Source organism: Balaenoptera borealis, assembly GCF_965194805.1.
Source record: "Balaenoptera borealis genome assembly, chromosome: 16".
Classification (NCBI taxonomy): Eukaryota; Metazoa; Chordata; class Mammalia; order Artiodactyla; family Balaenopteridae; genus Balaenoptera; species Balaenoptera borealis.
The window spans coordinates 25,655,372-25,678,533 of record NC_138872.1 but is presented as its reverse complement, the minus strand read 5'-3'; the positions used below and the strand labels follow the sequence as shown (position 1 = coordinate 25,678,533).

The 23,162-nt window shown below is 47.0% G+C and overlaps 1 protein-coding gene across 2 annotated transcripts in view; it reads left to right on the top strand.

Annotated features, from left to right (window-relative positions):
- Positions 1-23,162, top strand: part of ZNF341 (zinc finger protein 341) — a 56,374-nt gene that overhangs the window by 22,180 nt on the left and 11,032 nt on the right. For both annotated transcript variants that reach the window (XM_082358807.1, XM_082358808.1), the window contains exons 6-14: positions 1,505-1,700; positions 3,303-3,393; positions 5,031-5,224; positions 5,956-6,146; positions 10,731-10,939; positions 17,367-17,463; positions 19,080-19,212; positions 21,991-22,102; positions 22,360-22,430. In XM_082358807.1, coding sequence (XP_082214933.1) covers positions 1,505-1,700; positions 3,303-3,393; positions 5,031-5,224; positions 5,956-6,146; positions 10,731-10,939; positions 17,367-17,463; positions 19,080-19,212; positions 21,991-22,102; positions 22,360-22,430 — 1,294 coding nt within the window. The remainder of the gene's footprint in view (positions 1-1,504; positions 1,701-3,302; positions 3,394-5,030; positions 5,225-5,955; positions 6,147-10,730; positions 10,940-17,366; positions 17,464-19,079; positions 19,213-21,990; positions 22,103-22,359; positions 22,431-23,162) is intronic.

Here is a 23,162-nt window from a genome sequence, read left to right as displayed (position 1 = left end):
TGAAACCACTCTAGGTATTTCTGGCAAAGGGATTTAATATAGGAAATTAGGTGCTTACAAAGCTGATGGAAGGGCTGGAGGAGCAAAAGTCAGGGTTGCTGAGCACCACTCATTTTCAGGGTCGCTGGTGTTCCTTGGCCCTTAGAACCAGGACACTGCTGCTGCACCCAGAGGTGAGGAAACTGTAGGATTCTGTTGCTGAGGTTCCAGCTGCCCTGCTGTCCTTGGGGCTGGTGCTCAGGAGGGGAACGTAGGGTTCAGCCAGCCACTCCGAAACTCATGACTGCAAGCCCACCTATCTCCCAGCACAGCTGCCAGAGGAGAATGGTTTCTACCTCCCTTCTGCCTTCCAAATCTCATGCAGATGCTTCTCATGGTCAGAACTTAATCTGTGTTCAGAACTGTGTTGGCAAGGATGCTTGGGAATGTGGTTCCCAGCTTCCCACCTCTGCATTTCAGGGGAGAGCATGGGCAGGTGTAGGAATGTTTCCAAGGCCCGACAGACAAGACCCGGCAGAAGCACCTACTGGTGCCATATTAGATGCCCAATACCTACGTAAATGAATTCATTCATTCAACAAATATTTATTGAGCCCCCACCCTGTGCCAAGCATTGCTCTAGGCCTGGGAATAGAGGAAGAAACAAAAGCAAAGCAAAAGTCCCTGCCTTCACGAAACTAGGCAGATAATAGACAAGATAAGTAAGTAAAATGTACAATTTATTAGATAATGATATGTCTAAGGAGAAAAATAAAGCAGAGAAGGATAGGAAGTGGAATTTTGGATAGGCTAGCCCAGGAAGACCAATGAATGGTGAATAGATGAATGAGTAAATGAATTCTTCACACCCCAGTGTCATGATGTAAAGCTTAGTGGTCACTGAGTTTGGGTGGCTCAGAATTCATTGGGTAATTTTCTTGTGGCTTCAGTGTCAATTCTTGGCCGAGGGATGCGTGCTGGTGTGGCATCAGGCAGAGTCGGTTAAGAAGTGGAGTTGCTGGTGAGGGCATAGACCCTTCTGACTTCCTAGTTCTCCTGTGCAAGCAAACTACTACTAATAACAATAATAATGACAATCACAACAGCTAATGTTGATTGGGTACTTACTATATGCCAGGCACTCTTTTAAGCTCTTTACTTGTTAACTCATTTAATCCTCATAACCCCGTGAAAGGGGTGCTATGATTAGCCCCATTTTACAGATGTGGAAACTGAGACAGAAGTTTAAAAGACTTGCCCAAGGTCAGTTAAATGATAAGTGGCAGAGTCAGGATCTGAACCCAGGCAGCCTGGTTCCAAAGCTCCTTCTAGCCTGCTGGCATCATGAAGTTCTAAGAGGTCTTGGGAGTGACTGGGGTGACTGAGCAAGGTGGAAGAGTTAGGATGGTGATGTAGATTGGGGGTGGCTAAGATCAGCCAGGGACACAGTGAGGGTCCCACTGGCTGGGGCAGGTGCTTCCCCTCCCTTCCCAGGGCACTCTTCCTGACTGTGCTGTTCTTATAGGTGCCAAACCAGTGTGTGGAGGCTCCAGTATACCCCACCCCCCAGGTGTACAGCCCTGGCAAACAAGGATTCAAACCGAAAGGACCAAACCCTGCTGCCCCCATGACCAGCGCCACCAGGGGTGCAGTGGCCACCTTTGACTCCCCACCATCGCTGAAGACCCGACGGACCAAAGGTTCCAGTGGACTCCCAGAAGGTGGGCCCACAGCCTGCCATGGCATCTTTCCTCAGCGTGGGCCTATCCACAGGCTGCTTAGTTCCAGTTTTCCCTTTTGTGATAGTTAGGATTAAGTTTGGTTGCATGTGATGGAAAATCCAAAATAAGAGTGACTTCATAATGATAGAATTTTGTTGTTCTGTGCGAACTAAGTCCAGAGGCAGGCAATCTGGAGATCGTGTGCCTATATAATCACCAGGCACCCACATTTCTTCTATCTTTCTGCTCTGCCATCCTAGAACATAGCTTTTGTTCTCAGGGTGCCTCATCATGTAAAATGGCTGCTGGAGATCCAGTCATCAATTTCATATTCCAGGAAGTAAGAAGGATAAAAGAGGAGTCTCCCAGCTCCCAGAAGTTCTGCATGATGCTTTTGCTTACATCTCATTGGTCAACACTTAGTCACTTGACCATATCTAGTTGCAAAGGAAGCTGGGAAATGTCTCTTTTGCCAGGAACATTGATGTTCCCATTATGTAGGAGATTTATGAAGAAAGAAGGAGGGGTGAGTGGTTAATAGGCAGGCAAGCAGTGATGTCTGCCACCCCTTCAGAGATGGTAAACATGGGGTTAGGGGCAATGTCAAAAAGTGGTGGTAGTGGGGAAAGGCAGAGGAATTCAGAATTTTTCAGAGGGTTTCAGTCAACCTTCCTTCCTTTCACAAACGTGTTGAGCATCTGTGTGCTAGGCTTGGTGTCAAAAACTGGAAATCTAGGGACTTCCCTCGTGGTCCCGTGGCTAAGACTCCACACTCCCAATGCAGGGGGACTGGGTTCCATCCCTGGTCAGGGAACTAGGTCCCACATGTCACAACTACGAGTTCGCATGCCGCACCTAAAGATCCTAAATGCCACAGAGAAGATCCCGCATGCCACACCTAAGACCTGGTGCAGCCAAGTAAATAAATAAAATAAATAAATATTAAAACAAACAAACAAACTGGAAATCTAGCATCTTGGGTTATGATTTCCTTACCCTTAATTATTCACAGTTTAATGGGAGAGACAGGGAATAAATTAACTATTTATGGGTCACCCTAGGAAGGAGATTAACAGAGTACTATGAGAATACTGGGGAGAGGCTGGAAAATGATGCTGCCAGTCTATCTGGGGATGAGAAGGAAACAGTCTTGTGACTATCTGAGGGACAAGCATTTTAGGGAAGGGGGAACAGCAGGTGCAAAGGCCCTGAGGTGGGACCATGTTTAAAGTCTTTCAAGGTTAGCAAGGAGTCCGCTGCAGCTGGATGGTAAGAATGATGAGGTTGGAAGGAAGTAGAGGATGCAGAGCCCCATAGGCCACAGCAGAGAGGTTGAATTTTATCCTAGGGCAGAAGGGAGCCTTTGAGGGGTTTGCTCTACTCTCCCAGCCAGAGCGTGTCCTGGGCTTTTCTCCCCCAGGCACTGTGAGAGACTCACCTGTGCTTCTTCCCCTGCCTGTCCACGGGTGTAGATCTCCCAGGGTCTGAGCTGTCTGGCCCAAAGTCCAGGGGGTAGAGTGGCTGGAAGCTGCCCTTGGCGCCTTCAGTTGTGTCCCCAGGCTCACCGTCCCCTTCTTCCCTCTTTGTCTTTTTCTTTGTCAGCTGCAGGGAAGCCAAAGGCTCAGAAACTCAAGTGCTCGTATTGTGACAAGTCATTCACCAAAAACTTCGACCTGCAGCAGCACATCCGAAGGTACCCAGGCATGATGTGGCAGGTGGCTCCTGGGGGGAGGTAGGCTGAGGGATTCACGTGGAAGCAATGCTCCTTTCTCAGCCCCTTCGTCTGGGTGGTGACCAAGGCCCCATCTGGTCTGTCATGGTTCTCAGACCTTCATTCCAGCTCAGGATGATTTTTCCCTTTTCTTTCTCAGGAGCAGTGGGAAGGATCTGTGGGGCATGCCTACTGTGATGGGGAAGGTCCAAGTGGGCTCAGGTGGGGGAGGAATTTACTTGAATGGACAGGGGCTTTGTGGGTGGGAGGCGTGCCTCAGTCTCACTTCTGCAGAAAGGGCTGACCTCGAGGATAGCCATGCTGTGTGAATATGCCTCTACAAGCTCTCTGCTCACTAACCTTGACACCCCTTGTCCCAAGAACCTGCAAGGAGCCCCTCTGGGCCTCAGGTTTTCCCTTGTGAAGTGGAGGGGTGGCCTTGTTCAGTGTTTCTCACAGAGTGGCACATTGGGACATGAGATGATTTTAGGTGGTTTATGGATATTGGTGTTGAAAAGACTTGAAAGACATAGTGAGAAAATTATCTTTTCAATTTCTTTCAGGCAAAGGAGAGAGCCTCAGTTTGGTGTAGTCTGTCTTTAATGCCTCTCATGTACTTGCTCATCTTTTATAACAGAGAGAGAGAGAGAGAGAGAGAGCGCCTGAGATTCCAACCTCGGCGTGCAGCAGCTTCTCTCTAGACCAGGGTCCACCAGCCTGCTGAGATGTTTTACATCACATCATGCTTTTCTCTGGGGGCCGCCTGAGGCTTGGTAGAACGTTTAGCAGCATCCCTGACCTCTAACCATTAGATGCCAGTAGCACCCCTCACTCCTCAGCTGTGACAACCAAAAATGTCTCCAAACATTGCCAGATGTCCCCGGGAGAGCAAAGTCAATCTCTGTTGAAAACCACTGGTCTGCACTAGTGTGTGTCAATAGAACTTTCTGCAAAGAAGGAAAGGCCCCAATAGCCACTGTCCATAGGGTAGCCAGTAAGCATAGGGCTACTGAGTACTTGAAATGTGGCTAGTATGACTGAGAAACTGAGTTTTTAACTTTATTTTGTTTTAATAAGTTTAAATAGTGCCATGTGGTTTGTGTCTACCTTACTGGATGGTGTACCTATAGATCTTAATAATATTGTTTTATAAATAAGTTTTTTGTTATTTTGTGTTTATAAGTGGTTTTCCATATATAATAACAACAGGAAACTTCATTTAAAATTATTAAGTTTTTAAAAAGTACATTGATTTGAAGGAAAATGTTAAATAATGGTACAAGTGCTGTGCTGTGACAGCTAGGATGTCTTCTCCTTCAAAAACCAGAAATCCCTGTTTAAACAATTAGGAAATGTTTTATCTCACAATGTGAGATGGCCACAGAGAAGGTCAGCTCCAGGGCTGGTTGATTCAGCAGCTCAGTAATGTCACCAAGAGCCCAGGGTCTGTCTGCCTCTGGTCTGCCTGCCTCAGCAAGAGGGCTTGTCCTCATGGTGTCAGGATGGTGGCCGGCAGCATCTGGATGCTCTGCCTGGGCCTTCCTGGTGGCTGTGAGCTCCCGGGCTGAGGCCACAGTCCCGTTCCGACACGCGGGCGCTGACAAGCCTTGTGTCTGCAGCCACACTGGTGAGAAGCCCTTCCAGTGCATTGCATGTGGCCGTGCCTTTGCCCAGAAGTCTAATGTCAAGAAACACATGCAGACCCACAAGGTGTGGCCTCCAGGACGCAGCGGTGGCACCGTCTCTCGCAACTCTGTGACTGTACAGGTCATGGCCCTGAACCCCAGCAGGCAAGAGGATGAGGATAGCACAGGTGGGTAGAAGTGGCCGTTGGGCACTGCCCGGCTGGAGCCTCCCTATGCAGCCCTGGGGGTGAGCGGCGCCAGCCACAGGCAGCTAATGTGCAAGCAACATATGCCCACTTTTACATGACCTGCCAGTGGGAACTACCCTACTGCGTTGTTTAGCCATTCTGTGTGTGCCCTCCGAGTTCCTGTGAGCTCTAGAGAAGAAACCATTTCTTTCAAAACTCCTGCAGTGCCTGGCACCAGAGGGTCCACCATTGAGCAGACATTTATGGAGGCCTACTGTGTGTCAGGCCACTGGGCCTACGGACATGAGGTCAGAGGCCCCCGTCCTCAGGGAGGGTGAGGGAAGGGCAACTAAGTAAATGATCGTAATTGGAACAAGGAGCTGGGAGGCATCGTGAGTACAGCTAGGGGTGGCAGTGAGTGCTGTTAACAACCACGGAGAGGTCTAGAGTGTCCAAGGGGAAGGCCTGCGAGGGGAGACTTGAGGCGTAGCTCTTCTGGAATGTTCGTATTCAGTACGCTGGCCCCTGGAACGGCTGTGTCCGTGTGCACCAGCTGAGTGTGAGTGCAGGGCCTCGGGTACAGCATCCAGCCCCGAGCTCGTGGTAGGTGGTGGGGTGAATGCAGGGTAGCCCGCAGGAGGTGCCCTGCGAGTCCTTCCCGAGGGGCGTGGCTCTGTCCTGGCTCTCCCTCTGCCTTTCTCAGTGACTTCCCTCCCTGGCTTTCTCCACAGGGTTGGGCCAGACCCTGTCGAGCGCCCCGCAGCCCCAGGCCTTGCCCACAGCAGGCGAGGAGGAGGGGGACAAGCTGGAGGCCAAGCAGGTGGTCCTCATCGATAGCTCCTACCTGTGCCAGTTCTGCCCCAGTAAGTTCAGTACCTACTTCCAGCTCAAGTCCCACATGACCCAGCATAAGAACGAGCAGGTAGGTGGGTGGCGGGGAGCAGGGGTCGGGGTGGGCGGGCAACAACGACTCTAGTCGTGAGCCTTGACTGCTGCTGCCTAGAAAGGGACAGGAGTGGGCCTCGGCTGCTCTGAGCTACCATGTGACCGTGATGGACCAAGCTTCCCCGTCCGTTCTGCCTGGGTGGGGCCCGCTTACTGGGCCGTTATGGTGCTTGCCCAGGGGAGGAAGCCCACCTCTCAAGGGTCGTATAATGAAGGGACCTGACACAGGAAGCATCCTTACTCCTCTGAGAAGACCTAGGGTCTAAAAACCTACCTATGGGGATTTAAGACTACTGCCTTTTTTTTTTCCATTGAGGCATAATTCATATACCATAAAATTCACCCTTTTAAAGTGTACACTTTAATAGTTTTTAATCTATTCATAATGTTACGCAGCCATCACCCCACTAATTCTAGAACATTTTTATCACCCCAGGAACTTTATACCTGTTAGTAGTCACACCCGCCTACTCCCAGCCCCAGGCAACCACTGATCCGTTTTCTGACTCTATGGATTTGCCTGTTCTGGACATTTAATAATGGAATCATATAGTATGTGGTCTTTTGAGACAATGTTTTTGTTTGTGTTGTAACATGTATCAGTACTTTATTCCTTTTTATTGCTGGATAATATTCTGTTGTATGGATATAGCACATTTTGAATATCCTTTTATCAGTTGATAGACATTTAAGTTGTTTCTACTTTTTGGCTTTTATGACTAATACTTTTGTGGACATCTGTGTACAAGTTTTTGTATGAACATATGTTTTCAATTCTCTTGGGTATAAACCTAGGAGTGGAATTGCTGGGTTATATGGTAACTCTATTCCAGTCTTTATTTTTTTTAAAATAATCTTTATTAGTTATTTTTTTTCTCCTTATAAAGGTATCATATACCCAATGTAATATTAGAAAATTCAGAAAAGTCTGAAGAATATTTAGGTTAACATTTACTATTTATTATATACTGGGTACTCTGCTAAGGGCCTTACATTCAATACTTTATTTACTTCTCATAACAACCTTAGAGATAGGCATTTTCAGTATATCCAGGTGAAGAAACTGAAGCACCGAGAGGTGAAGTGGCCCATCCTAAGTCACACTGCCAGTAAGTGACAGAGTCAGGCTTCAAAGCCAGGTTGGTTTGACTCCAAACCCCATGTCATTAACCACCTTGCAATGTGTCCTCCCATGAATGCAGCCCAAAATGCAGTATGTTTTGTAGATTTTCTGTTTGTTTTTTTTTTTTTAATTATAATTGGGATGTGTACACATATATAATTTTGAAGTATGCTTTTTTCTGAGATAGCTTTTTAAAAGACTTTTTAAAGAATTGTAGGTTCTCAGGAAGCTGCAAAGATGGTATAGAGAGGTCCCTCATACCCTTCAGTCAGTTCCCCTCAATGGTTACTTCTTACATAACCAGAGCACAGTGTCACAAGTAGGAAACTGCCTTTGATATAAAGTGTATGTATAGTTCTTTGTCATTTTATCACCTGTGTAGATTTGAGTAGTCACCACTGCAATCACGATACAGAAGGATTCCATCACCACAGAGCTCCCTTGTGCTGGGTTTTTGTAGTCACACCCACCCTCCTCATCAACATCCCTGGCCTCTGGAAACCACTAAAATTAATCTGTTATCTGTCCTTATAAGTTTGTCATTTTGAGAATGTTGTATATGTGGAATCGTCAAGTATGTGGCCTTCTGAGATTGACTTTTTTCACTCAGTGTAAGTTTTCTTGTGCTTTTTGTTTTTTAATCTAATTTTATATTCTGAGCATTTACTCATGTCACTAGTTTTTAAAAATATTTATTTATTTAATTTTTGGCTGCGTCAGGTCTTAGTGGCGGCGCATGGCTTCTCTCTAGTGGGCTTTTCTCTAGTTGTGGTGTGCGGGTTTTCTCTCTCTAGTTGTGGCGCATGGGCTCCAGAGTGTGTGGGCTCTGTAGTTGCAGCACACGGGCTCTCTAGCTGTGGCTTGCGTGCTCAGCAGTTGCAGCACGCGGGCTTAGTTGCCCCGCCGCGTGTGAGATCTTAGTTCCCCGACCAGGGATCAAACCCATGTCCCCTGCATTGGAAGGCAGATTCTTAACCACTGGACTGCCAGGGAAGTCTCCATGTCACTATTTTAAAGAAAAAACCATAATTTTTAATGGCTACATTTTTTTTTTGGCCATGCCATGTGGCATGCGGAATCTTAGTTCCCTGACCAGGGATCGAACCTGTACCCCCTGCAGTGGAAGCAGTGGAGTCCCAACCACTGGACCACCAGGGAATTCCCAATGGCTACATTTTTTAAAATCCCCTATTATTGAACATTTAGGTTACTTCCTGTGTTTTGCTATTATAAACAAAACTGTGGTGAACATTGTTGTAATCAAATCTTTGTCCACATCTCTGACTTCTTCCTTATGATAGACTCTTTTTTTTTTTTTTTCTTTCGGCTGTGTTGGGTCTTCGCTGCTGCGCACGGGCTTTCTCTAGTTGCAGCGAGCAGGGGCTACTCTTCGTTGCGGTGCATGGGCTTCTCACTGCGGTGGCTTCTCTTGTTGTGGAGCATGGGCTCTAGGGAGCGCAGGCTTCAGTAGTTGTGGTGCACAGGCTCAGTAGTTGTGGTGCACAGGCTTAGTTGCTCTGTGGCATGTGGGATCTTCCCAGACCAGGGATCAAATCCGTGTCCCCTGCAATGGCAGGCAGATTCTTAACCACTGCACCACCAGGGAAGTCCCCTTATGATAGATTCTTAGCAGGGAGATTGATGGAGTTAAGTTAGGATATCTTTGGGGGAAAATCACAGAAAACTTTGACTCAAACTGGCTTAAACAATTAGGAAGTTTGTTATCTCACATAACAAGAAAACCCAAGATAGGGCAGCTCTGGGCCTGAGACAGTCAGTTGACTCAACCCAGCATCAAGGACCCTGTGTCTTTCTAGCTCTTGTCTCCACTATCTCAGGGTGTGGCCTTGTCCCCTGCTGATGGTTTGCCTGTGGTCCTGTGATGGTAGTCACTCTTTCTGGGCAGAAGATCAGACACAGTATTATCCGTGAGCATAAAGGGGTTGTATTTTCTGTGTCTTCTTTAGGAGCAAAGAAACCTTTCCCAGAAGCCTTCTGTAGACCTCTCATTGGTCAGAGCCAGTGCATATGCTCTGTCATTTAGGAATGCATTGTTATGCTGCAAATAATAGATAACAGGCTTACTGGTTAGGGTTTTTTTCCTCTCACATCACAAGAGGTCCATAAGTAGGTAGCATTGGGCTTATATAGCAGGGTTCTCTTGGCTTTCTGCTCTGCCATCTTTAGCATGTGGCTTTCATCTGCAAGGTTGCAGAATGGCTGCTGTACCTCTAGTCATCACATCTATATTCCAGTCAGGACAAATGCAAAAAACAGAGGGGACTTCTCCTAGGAAGCTTTTGCCTTTTTGTTCTGGGAGCGATTCCTTCCCCAAAGACTACTGCCTACTTATCATTGGCAAGAAAGGAGTCACATGGCTGACACTCGATGTAAGGGAGCCGGGGGATCAAATGTTTTAACTTGATTTGGCATCTTGCCACTCTGAGCAAATCAGGATTCACTTTGTTAGGAAGAAAGAGCATGTGGAATTGTATCTGAGTGTGTCATGCAACCCTATGAGGAGTGTGTACTACTTGTCAAAGTATAATTTTCAAAATGTTAAAAAACATCATTCTCATACAAATAACATAGTGAACATGAGTCAGAATTTTACTTAACTCATTAATGAGGGAACTGGGAGGATGACAAAGCCAGTCAAAAGAGGATATGAAACACTGATATCTATACCCATATATAACTATGTCAGTGAAAAAAAGGAATCCTGAAATAAGATTGCTAAGTTAGATACAAATCTGGTTAATGTCCTACAGGGCAACAAAACCTTTGGAGTTATCTTTTCTACATGACAAAAATCATTTACATTGGATCAGTTTTCTACAAGTTGACATTTAACTTTAGAGTCTGGGTCCTAATCAGTAGTAAACAGTCAAAACAAGTCACATCACCCAGAGGGTGAGATGACCCTCAGTGGCTTAACTGCCTTTACCTAACTGCCTGCCAGACAGCAGTTCTCAAAGTGAGGTCCCTGGCCCAGCAGCTTCAGCACCACCTGGGCACTTGGCAGGAATGCACATATTCAGGCCACCCAGACCTGCTGAATCAGATTCGCTGGTAGTGGCATAATCTGTTATTGTGATGCAGGCTCAAGTTGGAGAGCCACTATTCTAGCATGACATTGGAAGGACGTCATGTCATCTTTTCACATCTTTTCAAGACGTTATCATTCCAGGTTTTGGATATTTTTCCTTAAGCATACCCAGACCACACAGAGCCTGTGGGGAGGGTAATGGGGCCATTACCTGGCTGAGAGGAGGGGACCCTCTAATCAAAATAAGACCAGGGCTCCAGCAGCAGGGGAGCAGGGAAACAGCGGTCGGGTCTTCCACAAGCAGTGTTCGAGGTGGATGCCACAGGGCAGGCAGCGGCAGTGGAGCAGCTCTCCTGCCTTCCCTCACCGACCCTGCCTCTTCCCTCAAGGTGTACAAGTGTGTGGTCAAAAGCTGCGCGCAGACATTCCCGAAGCTCGACACGTTTCTGGAGCACATCAAGAGCCACCAGGAGGAGCTGAGCTACCGCTGCCACCTCTGTGGCAAGGACTTCCCCTCGCTGTACGACCTGGGCGTGCATCAGTACTCACACAGCCTCCTGCCCCAGCACAGCCCCAAGAAGGACAGTGCCGTCTACAAGTACGTGCCCTCCCTTTTCCCTCTCCCTGCAGGGAGCCCAGGGATCTGGTCCCTTGGTGGTTCTGACTGCTCAGGACCAGTGGGACATCTCCAAGGGGAATCTGAGGCTCCAGGGTCCAGCCTGGCAGAGTGGGTTCTGTGTCTTGGCACTGAAGGGGGGAAGATGCTGGCCCTCCTTATATCATTCTTCAACTTGGCAGACAGTTATCCTAAAAAAAAAAAAAAAAAATCTTAAAAAAAGGGAAGCCAATCTTTCCTTGTTCATAATGGAAAAAAATTTGTTTTTTTCTAAAGTAAAATATTATGAAAATAGTATTTCATCTGATAGTCTACACAATTTAGGTTGCAGTTGGAATGGTATGCTGATTCTTAAATGAAAAAATGAACAAGTATGTATTTGAAAGCAAAAATCATAAAAATAAGATTAATTTGTTTTATAATCTGTAAAATTTAGGTTAAAGTTGAAGCTATATGCTGATTCTTAGAATGGACAAGGAATGAATCAAATGTAGATTTCATTGGGGGTAGTTTTCTGACAACCCTTTACATTGTTGTAGTTTTCTGTTTCAGTCATAAAGAAGGTCCCTTTGGCAGAAATGATGAAGGGCTCCCTCCGTTTTGCCTCATGCTTTTAGTCCTTAGATCTTCAGATCATTCTCTTTGGAGCCATCGATCCTGTGATCATCCTTGTCATTCTGTTTGGAGCCATAGATCCTGTGATCATCCCTGTAGAGTTTCTCTTCCTCGATTGCTTTCTGGTCCCTCTTCTAAACTCTCATTTGCCGATGGTGTCATCCAGCATCACTTTCATGACTTGGTGGAACCCCTCATTTTTGCTCTGCATTCATTTCGCCGTGCATTTGCCTTATGTCTTTTGGGAGCAGCTGCCTCACAAAACCCAGCACGTAGTGCATGGGGATAGTGAAAAAAAAATTGGAGTGTTTGTCTAGGGACTTCTAGTTCATTAGTGAATATTTTCATGTTAGAATGGCTTTTGCTTCTCTGTACAAACTTGTATCTGCACAGACTTGGCTGATGACCTCTGTTAATGGGGCCTCCCTCTAACTCCTGGGTGAGGCTTCTGGGGTTCAAAAATAAGTAAGTACAGACCTTGTGTTTAGAACGCATGGGCTGCTTAGGGAGACAGGAGTGTATATATTCTTAGGATATACTGTGGTAAAATGCTATCATAGACATATTACCCAAAGTGGGAGGTAAGGCAGTGAAGGTGTCCCAGGAACAATAATATCTGAACTGGGTTTTGAAGGATGAGTAGGAGTTTGTCAGGTAGACAGTGGGTAGTGGGAAGTGCATTCCTAGCAGGAGGAACAGCAGGTGTAGCGATAGAAAATAAAATAGCATGTGGTTTAGAATGACTGTTCTGTAGAATGGAAGTGGGAGGAGATGTTTAGATGGGGCCTGGGAGAGAAAGTGGGGCCAGAGCATGAGGACCTTGTAGAAATCACAAGAGCTTTGAGAAGTTGGCAGGGGGACCGGGGCTCGAGAAATGGGATGTAGGGCAACTGACCCTGGGGGAGATTGGGAAATGGGGCCAGAGAGGCAGGAAAACCAGATGAAGCTCTGACCAGCTAAGGGGTGGAGATTTCTGGATAATGATGAGTAATTCTCATTTGTTCTCAGAGGGCATTGTCTTTTCCTTTTGCCGTTCCAATCTGTGGATATGCTATGAGTCCCTGTAGCTGTGTGGCTCTCTGGAGTGAGATGCAAAATAAAAGGAAGGGAGCAACTACTAGGTGCCTTGGCCTGACTTAGGGACATTGATCCCTGCAATCCTGGGAGGTAGGTTGTATCAGTCAGCTGAGGTGGCTATAACAAAATATTATAGCCACATGAGAGAGAGAGGGCGTCCTTTCTGTCTGGTCTTTTCTTATAAGGGCACTAACCTTATCTGGAGGATCCCACGCTCACGATCTCATCTAAACCTAATCACTACCCAAAGGCGTCATCTGCAAATACCATTACATTGAGGGTCAGGACTTCAACATGCAGATTTTGGAGGGACACAGTTCAGTCCATAGCTGTGGTGTTCTCCCCATTTTGAAGATGAGGACATTGAGGCTCAGAGAGGAGAAGTGACCTGCCCACCAGAGTAACAACGTCCGTACAGAGCTGGGATTCAAACTCTTGTCTTGGACTGTGGAAGCCTCATAGCTCTGGTTTTGGAGTTCGCAGGCTGAGAATTGAGCCCAATGATGGCCCTGTGCCTGCAGTAGATCACTTCTCCCAGGTTCTCTTGCCAAGGTTGGAGTGTCAGAGGCCCCTTGTAGCCATTGGAGCTTCTGGCCCCAAAGTAAGGTGCAGGGAGGCAGGACACCATCTGGATGGCCCAGGGGTGGAATGGTGTAGTGGGTAATGATAAGAGCTCTGGAGCCACCTCCCTGTGCTCAGATCTGAGCTCAGCCGCAAACCTGATGGATGACCTCAGCAAGATATTCAGGCACTCAACTTCAGTCTCCTCACCTGTGAAATGGCGATACGATAGTGCCTACCCTATTGGATTATTTATAAGGATCAAGTAAGATGAGTATGAAGCAGGGTGCCTGGAACATAATAGGTACTCAATAAATATTATTGCTGCGATGTTTATTAATTATATAATTTAAATCTAGGTTTGGTTGCTTGTAACAGGGACCCAAAATAACAGTGGCTTTAACAAGGTGAGAGTTTATTTCTCTCTCATGGTAACATTTGAGTGGGTGTGGTGGTTTCATTCCATTTTCACGGGGGCAGGCCCTGTCAGTCTGGCTGCTCTGCTCCCTTTGGGCCACATTGCCTTGGCCTGCCCGTGGAGTCTCCCCAACTCCCTCAAGTGAATTTCATACATGTCACTATATATGCTGTATGGTTACTTTTTCCTTTTAAAAATAAGATTTTTTTTTTTCTAGTTACAAAAGTCATCCATGTTCAATGCACAGAAATGAATTTTTAGAACAACCCACAAGAAGACAAAAAACAAAACCCTGTTAACCTCTTGGTACATGTCCTTTGGTATATATCTGTAATAAGCATATTTATAGCTATAAATATCACAGGCTATATTTGAGTTAGGTCATCCCAAACACAGTTATTGATTTTGGTGAAAATTCATCACACCTTCTTCCTGTTGCACAACTTCTGACAAACAGTCTAAAATTTAATAGGATCATTCCGTATACTTGGAGTTATCACTTAAAACTATAATGTTTATATCTTTGCACCTCAGCACAAACAGACCTGCCTCACTCTTTTAAACAGCTACTTAGTATTCCATTGTATGTGGATGGGCTGTAATTTATTTAACCCATTCCTTATTGCAGGTTAATTGGGTTATTTCCAGTTTGTCATTATTATAAACAACACTACAGGAACAACTTTGGACATATATCTTTGCTCATTTGTAAATAAGTTCCTAGAAGTGATTTTGCAGGTCAAAGATCAAAGAGGGGTTTAACAAAGATTAATTACCTACTTGAAAAAAATAATTGCTATGTGCATACAATGCAATATTTAAAAACTACGGAAGGGCATAGAGTGAAAAGGAATTCCCTATTCACCCTGACCCACCCCCTCATCCCATAGGCAATTGCTTTCAGGAAGTGTTCTTTTTAAACTTATTTTGACATAATTTTAGACTTCTAGAAAAGTTATAAGAATAGTACAAAGAATTCCCACGTACACCCTTCATCCAGATTTCCCCAATATTACAATACTTACACACTTTATCACATTCTGAGCTTTTTGGGAATAATTTGCAGATATGATGCTCCTTTACCCTTTTTCTGTAGTGTGTATTTTCTAAAAACGAGGATAACCTCTTACATAAGCACAGTGTAGTTATCAAGATCAGGAAGTTAAATCAATACAATTCTGTTACCTAATGTACCTTATTCAAAAATTTGTAATTGTTCCAATAACATCCTTTATAGACAAAGAAAAAAATGTTTTTTCTGGACCAGGATCCAATCCAGTATCCCACATTGTATTTGGTTGTTGTGTCTCTTTAGTCCCCTTTAAGCTGGAACAGTTCTCGTTCTGTCTTTGTCTTTCATGATCTTAATATTTTGGAAGGGTATAAGCCAGTAATTTTGTAAAATGCCCTCAGTTTGGGTTTGTCTGATTTGACCTCAGGGTGGAGCCAGGATTGGCACTTTTGGCAGGAGTATCACAAAGCGACGCTGTGTCTTTCTCAGCGTGCTGTATCAGGAGACACACGACTCTGGTTTGACCCGGTGCTGGGGATGTTACTTTGGGTAACATAGTCAGGGTGGCATTTCTGGCAGGGAGTTTTCATTTAATGGTGTTGTGAAACTGCGTCCTTGCTGCTGGAGCCTGTGCGATTCCTGTCTTCTTCCTCCAACTAGCTCACCAGGTCTCTGCCCTCCTGGTAGCTCTGCTCTCACCCCTCCTGCTCCTTCTTTCTTGCCATCTGGAGGCATTTAGCTTGTGGTTTTCAGGGTGTGGCCTGAGGGGGCGTCCCCGGGGCCCACCACAGGTACAGCCTGACTGCGGGTTTCCCATGTGCCCTGGTGTATAGATGGCAGGGCCCGTGGTTCTGTTTTTAACATGAATTGCCCACCTGCCTCTGGCATTCCTCAGTGGTACTGCATTGTAAACAGACCCATTTGCTGGTGAAGGTTTTGTGTGGGGAGACGGTGGGACCTTTTCCTTAGAGTGGCTTGAGGCCTGAAACTGCTATTTTGCGGGCATGTTAGCGAGTGATGTTTAGAGTAAAGACCATGTCTGTGAGCTTTGCAGTTTATGAGCTGTTTGGCACCAGTGTGTCCTTTGACTCTTGTTATGATCTTAAGAAAAACTGAGGGGCAGGTCCACTTGGAATTCCTACCCCATTTCATGGTTAAGGAAACTGAGGGTCAGAGATGGGAAGGAGCCAGACCTGGATCCTTGTCTGACTTTTTTTTTTTTTTTAATTTTTATTGGAGTATAGTTGATTTACAATGTTGTGTTAATTTCAGGTGTACAACAAAGTGAATCAGTTATACTTATACATCTATCCACTCCTTTTTAGATTCTTTTCCCATATAGGCCATTACAGAGTACTGAGTAGAGTCCCTTGTGCTCCACAGTGGGTCCTTATCTGACTCTTTCATGTAAGAGATTGTCCCTGGTGCTCAGAGCAGGTTATGAACAAGACAAACAAGACAGATATGGTCCTGGCCTCCAGAGCCCACTTACTGGTGGAGGAGACAGAGAAGTAAGCAAATAAATGATTCCAGATAATAATTGCTAAGAAGAAATACAACTGGAGAGCATAATAGGAAGTGGCTGGGGCTGGGCTCTGGGGGGCACCTTGAGACGGGGTGGTCGGGGAGGGTCCCTCTGAGGAGGTGACATTTGAGCTGAGACGTGAAGGCTGAGCAGGTGCTGCCAAGGGGAGGACTCGGGGGAAGAGCGTTCCAGGTCATAAGAACAGCAAGTACAAAGAACCTGAGGTGGGGTCGAGTTTGGTGTGTTCTGGGTGCATTCAGGAGACCGGGGGGCCTGGAGCAGAGGGTGTGAGATGGGCAATGGGGAAAGGTGAAAGCTGAGAGCTGGGACTGAGTCAGGCCAGTAGGGCCTTGTAAGCCAAGGTGGGGATTTTTAAGCAAGGGTGTGACATGGTCTGATTTTGATTTTTTTTTTTAACATCTTTATTGGAGTATAATTGCTTTACAGTGGTGTGTTAGTTTCTGCTTTATAACGAAGTGAATCAGTTATACGTATACATATGTTCCCATAACTCTTCCCTCTTGCGTCTCCCTCCCTCCCACCCTCCCTATCCCACCCCTCTAGGTGGTCACAGAACACTGAGCTGATCTCCCTGTGCTATGCGGCTGCTTCCCACTAGCTATATATTTTACGTTTGGTAGTGTATATATGTCCATGCCATTCTCTCACTTTGTGGCACATATATACAATGGAATATTACTCAGCCATAAAAAGAAACGAAATTGAGTTATTTGTAGTGAGGTGGATGGACCTAGGGTCTGTCATACAGAGTGAAGTAAGTCAGAAAGAGAAAAACAAATACCGTATGCTAACACATATATATGGAATCTAAGAAAAAAAAAAAAAAAGGTCATGAAGAACCTAGGGGCAAGATGGGAATAAAGACACAGACCTACTAGAGAATGGACTTCAGGATATGGGGAGGGGGGAAGGTAAGCTGTGATTTTGATTTTTAAAGCTCCTGCTGGCTCCCCTGTGGAGAATGAATTAGGGCAGGGAGGAGGCTACTGCACGCGTCCGAGCAAGATGGTTTGGATTAGGATGGAGGCAGTGGCAAGCGAGAATTGACCGATTCAAGAATGAATCAGATGTGGGATTTTGCCTCCTGGTGTTGGGGGTGGGGAGTGGCCGGTTCCCACGCCTGCTGGGGCGTCCAGCCCGGCACACACGCTCTCTCACTTCTCTGCTCCTCCCCATGTAGGTGTGTCAAATGCGTCAACAAGTACTCCACCCCCGAGGCGCTGGAGCACCACCTGCAGACCGCCACTCACAACTTCCCCTGCCCACACTGCCAAAAGGTGGGGAACCTTGCCCTTGCTGGCTGGGCGGAAATAGGGGGCGAGAGGTGATGGAGTGAAGACCCCACCGTCTCCTTCTCCCCTCCTGCCTCAGCACACGTGCAGGCCAAGCTTGGGGTTGTCTCCGCAGATGACACTTTGTCTTTGAAGAGCGAGAGCTCTGCCTGGCCTGTCTTACCCGTTGGACGCCACCCGTGGCCATCCCAGGGCTACTGCTGGGCCAGGCGGACCAGGCCGGGCTGACGTGGAGTGAGGCCTCCCCTGGGCCCAGGCCCAGCATCTGAACGGCGGCCTCCAGCTTCCTGATGTCTTATCATCCTTGTTATTACTGGTTCTTCTTTTCAGTGGATCTGGAAGCCCTCACTAAAGCCTGGCCCTTCATATCATCAAATATCCAGGCAGTGTTCCATTTTCCACTTTTCCCAAAAACATAATTTTTGTAAAGTTTGTTTGAATCAGGTCCATATATTGTGATTGGTTGATACGACCAAAGTTTCTGTTAATCTACAGATTCCCCCCCATCGATGCTCCTTTTTTTTTTCTTTTAATGTATTTGTTGAAGAAACTGGGCCATCGGTCCTGTGGAGTTTCCTGAAGTCTGGATTTTGCTGATTGCATCCCCCTGGTGTGTTTAACTGGTTTCTTTGTTCTACTCATTTTCTTACAACCTTACGAGGCAGATTTTCCAGGACAGACAGCCCTGGTTTCACTTCGGCCTCATTGTAGATGTTTCTAATTATATAGCCTAATTTAGGGGTTTGGAATTTGTGGTCTGAATAAAAGTTATCGTGAATTATCAAGAACCATGTGCCAGATGCTGTTCTGAGCATTTTATCTGAACTGACTCATTTAACCCTAGGAGGTAGGCAGATTATTACTACCTCCATTTTATACATGGGGAAACCAAGGCACAGAAAGGTCATCCAGCTAGGAAATGATGGGGCTAGTAAGTTGATGGGTCTGTGTCCTTGACCACTTCTCTATATCAGATGAATGAAAAAATGAATGAATGCTCTTCCTATGCCTGGGGAAGAAGGAGATTTTGCTTTCTGTGTTTTCTGGCTTTTTATTACCTTTCCATTTATTTCTTCAGTTATTTGTTCATTTTTTTATTCATTCCTTTGCTTGTCAGTCATTTGATTCAGGCCCTGTGCTGAGGAATGAAAGCCCCTCTCTGCCCTCTTGGAGATCCCGTACAAGCAAAGGGCTGTGTTTCAATAAGTTAGATGCTGACTTTAAAAATATGGGTGGACATTCAAGGGCGGAATTTGCTTTGCCTGGTGTGGCATTGAGGAGTCAGAGAGGGCTTCACAGAAGCAGTGACCTGAGTTGGGTCTTAAAGGATGAGTAGGAGTTTGTCAGGCTAAGAGAAAGTCTCCCTGGGTAGAAACAACAGCCTGGGCAGAACCTCAGGACAGGCATGTCTTGACTGGGCTTATGGGTGAGTAGTGGGAGCCATGAGGTTCTACTGGCTGAGCTTGACACTGTGGGCCTTGACCCCTAGTGGGCAGAAAGGAAGATGTTTCCGTAAGGGCTGGTAACGAGGGGCCCCTTGAGCTCATAACGCGGTGAGGGCTGGTGAGTCAGACCTGACGCTCACTCCTCTGTCCTGCCAGGTGTTTCCTTGTGAACGCTACCTGCGGCGTCACCTGCCCACCCACGGCAGTGGGGGCAGGTTCAAGTGCCAGGTGTGCAAGAAGTTCTTCCGGCGGGAGCACTACCTCAAACTGCACGCTCACATCCACTCAGGTGGGTACCCTGCCCCCCACCAACTCCTGCTCAGTCCCCCTTCCCCTCCCCCCAGACACCCTCTCTGTTCCCCTTCCCATCCCCCTCTGGCCTTCCTCCCCATCTCCTTCAGCCTTCTTCCTGAGCCCCCTCCTGCCCATCCCCTCCCTCTCTTCATCCCGCCTTCCCATCTCCTTCCTGGCCCCTACCTGCCCCCTCAAGTGAACAAGGGGTTCCCACCAACACTAGAGTGGAGATGAGCCTTGGGAGGTGGGTGGGGGGACTCTTGGCTCTGCCCCTGAGGCCATTCTGAGCCCCTGGGGGTGGGGGCGTTGTGCTCGATGCAAAATTCCCTCCCAAACCTGGATAGAACCCTCTCTCCTTAGTTCCCCAGCTGAGATACATTGACACTTTATTTTCTTTTAAGCTTTAAAATGTTTTTTATTAGTTAAAAAATTCTGTTCTGTTTTATACTGAAAAGGGTCTAAAGATTGAGAAAACCTGAGGAAAAAATCCCTGATAGTACAAAAGCATTCTCCTCAGATGGACAATCCAAATGGTTTTTGATTTTTTTTTTTTTTTTTTACTATGGCCTACGGTAAAAAATACATTTTATATGCAACCCAGGAAACACATACGTACACACAGAATATACTGAAACAGAAGTTTCACAAAACAATATTTTCTATCTGTACAGTTTTAGTTGTTAAAATAACCACCATCAGTTTGTGACTTGGAGTTCCCAGTTTGAAGAGTGATCCTAATTCCCCTCCCCAAAGGTGATCACTGTTAGTGGTCTCATCTGGGACATTCTAGTTTTATTTTACATCTATAGAAAACATGTGCTTACTTTTACACAAACAGGCACATATTATAACTCTACTATGTGCCATTTTTCTTCACTTATCAAGGTACCTTGAAGATGTTCCTAATAGCACCTTCTTTTTCTCAGCTGCATAGTATTCTCCTGCATTTACCATCTTTGATTTAACCATTTCCCTATGGATGGACACTTAAATTATTTTTTCAGCTGTTAGTTTGTATACACAATGCTGTGTGGGTCTCTTGACAAGCTTTTGGGAATATATCTGTAGTGTACATTCCTAGCAGTGGAAATGCTAGGTTAAAATGTATATGCAGTACTGAGTTTTAGTTTGGGATGATGAAAAAGTTCTGGAGATGGATAGTGGTGATGGTAGCACGACAATAAGAATGTACTTAATGCCACTGAAGTGTACACTTAAAGATGGTTAAAATGGTAAATTTTCTGTTACATGTATTTCATATTTATGATAAAAGAAGAAAAAGAAGTAACTTCATTGGCAATTTTGATAGATATTACCAAATTGCTTTCTTTATGGTTTTTAAAATAATCATTATTATTCACAAGTAATACATGCTTTTTGTAAAAATGGAAGCAGTATGGAAGTATGTAAAGTAAAATGTTAAATTCCCCCTTCAAATCTTAATTGCTACTGACAGTTTGGTGTGTACCCTCCCCTACCTTTCTCCCTGCATATTCTGTGTCGATACAAACCCATATGGCCAGGGCTTTTTTGGAGTATGGGGATTGTATTTTTTTCTAACAAAAATGGGACTGTATTAAGCTGTCCTACACTTTTCTTTTCCCCCTAGCAGTATAGCCAGGAGATCTTTCCAGATCAGGAAACAGATCGACCTTGATCTTTTTAATGACTGCAGAACATTCCATTGTAAGGACCAGAATTTCCTCAATCATTGGGTTGACATTTTTCAAAAGTACTTTATTCATCCCAGAGAGGAGAACAGAGAGGAAATAATGGCAGGAAATAAAGCAACCCAGTAATAGCCCTTTTCCAAAGGGCAGTTTCTGACCTCTGACTCCTGTTAGGTGAGAGCTGCTCTCCATGCCACCCCTCACCCCCAGCCCCACGCATGGGTTCTGCAGCAGACGGTCTGGGGCAACTCAGGTGGACTCTGGGTCACACTGCCGGGCTGGAATCTTACTTCCCCCAAACACTAGGTGTAGACCAGGAGCCTCAGTTTTCTCTTCTAGGACTTACCTTATGGTTTGTTGCAAGGATTCAACCAGATAAGGTGTAATTCCCCCCTCCGCTGTGGTGGACCCCACTTCAGTAAATGTCACGGCCATCCACCCAGTCGCCCAGCCCACGCCTTAGATTCTCTCATGCCCCACAGCCAGTCCGTTGGCAAGGGCTGCCGATTCTGCTTTCTGGACATCACCCGTACTTGGCCACTTCCCATTTCTTGTACCAGCCTCCTTCCTGCCTCCACCCTCACGCCCTCAATCTGTTCTCTACACGCAGCCAGAGGGAGCCTGTGAGGCTCTCGAGTCAGATCCTGTCCCTCCTCTGCTCAGCGCCTCTGGTGGCTTCTCATCCGGCTCAGAGTGAAAACCTTGCCTCCCAAGCCCTCCCTCTGGGCCTGGCTGCCTTGCCCACCTCCTCTTCTGCCTCATTCTCCCTCCCCTGCTCCAGCCCGGCCACACGGGCCTCCCCTCAGACACAGGCGGTGCCCCACGTCTCCTCCTGCCTGGGACCCTCACTCCCACATTCCTGCGTGGCTCACTCCCTCACCACCTCAGGTGTTGCCTCGTCAGAGAGGCCCCTCCTGCCCATCCTAACTGAACCAGCCTCCTCTCCTCCTTGGCAAAGCAAAGTCCCGAGGAAAGGGAGAGGCAATATTCCCGCAGGCCACCTCCCTGGAGGAGCTGCTGTCCCCTGATGGAGACCCCTGCGCCCCATATTCACACTCCCTCTCACGGCACCCTCGGTCCCCCATCTGTGTTTCCTCCTGCAGGTGAGAAGCCCTACAAATGCTCGGTGTGTGAGTCCGCGTTCAACCGCAAGGACAAACTGAAGAGACACATGTTGATCCATGAGCCATTCAAGAAATACAAATGCCCCTTCTCGTGAGTAGAGACGGTGGGTGGGAGGGGGCAGGTTTACCCAGCTGTGGGATAGAAGCGGGGGGTCAGGGCCGAGGGCTGCAGGCCCTCTCTCCTTTTGTCCTGTCCTGGGTCCCGCCTGGCTGCTTCACTCCCCATGCTGCTTCCCTGCCCAGCCCTTAGGGTGGATGAGCGAGTCCGTCCTGCCCAGGGCTGGCAGGGCGGCCAGCAAGAGAGTCCTGTGCTGAGTGAGCTCCCCTGACCAGTGTTTTGGATTCTAGGACACACACGGGCTGCAGTAAGGAGTTCAACCGGCCAGACAAGCTGAAGGCTCATATCCTTTCCCACTCCGGTAAGTGGCTCCTGGACGTGCCAGGAGGGTCTGGTTCAGCTCAAGCCCCCTGGGCAGGGACTCCAGAAAGAGCAAACACATCCTGTGAGGCTTATTTTCCCTGCCTGGTACCTTCCAGCCAATAGACTTTTGCCCCGGGGAGCCATGAGCCTGGCCTGTGTTTGGGTCCTCAGGGTGTACGGAGGTGAGTCAGCCACAGTCCCCCAGGCTGAGGAGGAAGCTGACTCAGGAGGAGATGACTGTATATCAGAGAGGCACCCAGTGTGACAGAGGTGGGGTCAGGTGTGGAGGGAGATCCAGTTCTGAGTGGGTCCAAGGTAAGGCCAGGGAGCTTCCTTGGCCCACTCGGCAGAGCGAGGAAGCTGGGGTGTGGAGTAGGGGTCTCCACACCACTCCTCAGTTTCCCGGCGGCTCCACAGAGCTTCTCCTGGGGCTGCTGCTTCCCCAGAGCAGCTTGGCTGGCTTTCCACATACCACTTGGTCTATAGAACAAGGTTTCTCAATATCAACACTATTGATATTTTGGGCTGGATAATTCTTTGTCGTGGGCGGCTGCCCTGTGCACTGTACGATGTTCAGCGGCATCCCTGGCCTGTACCCCACGGTTATGACAACCAAAAATGTCTCCGGGGACAAGCCAAAAGATCCTTGGGGAGTAAAGTCACCCCTGATTAACAACCACTGGTTTGTAAACAGGATCTAGTGGCTAAAGAGAGTGTGAAAACTAAGAGA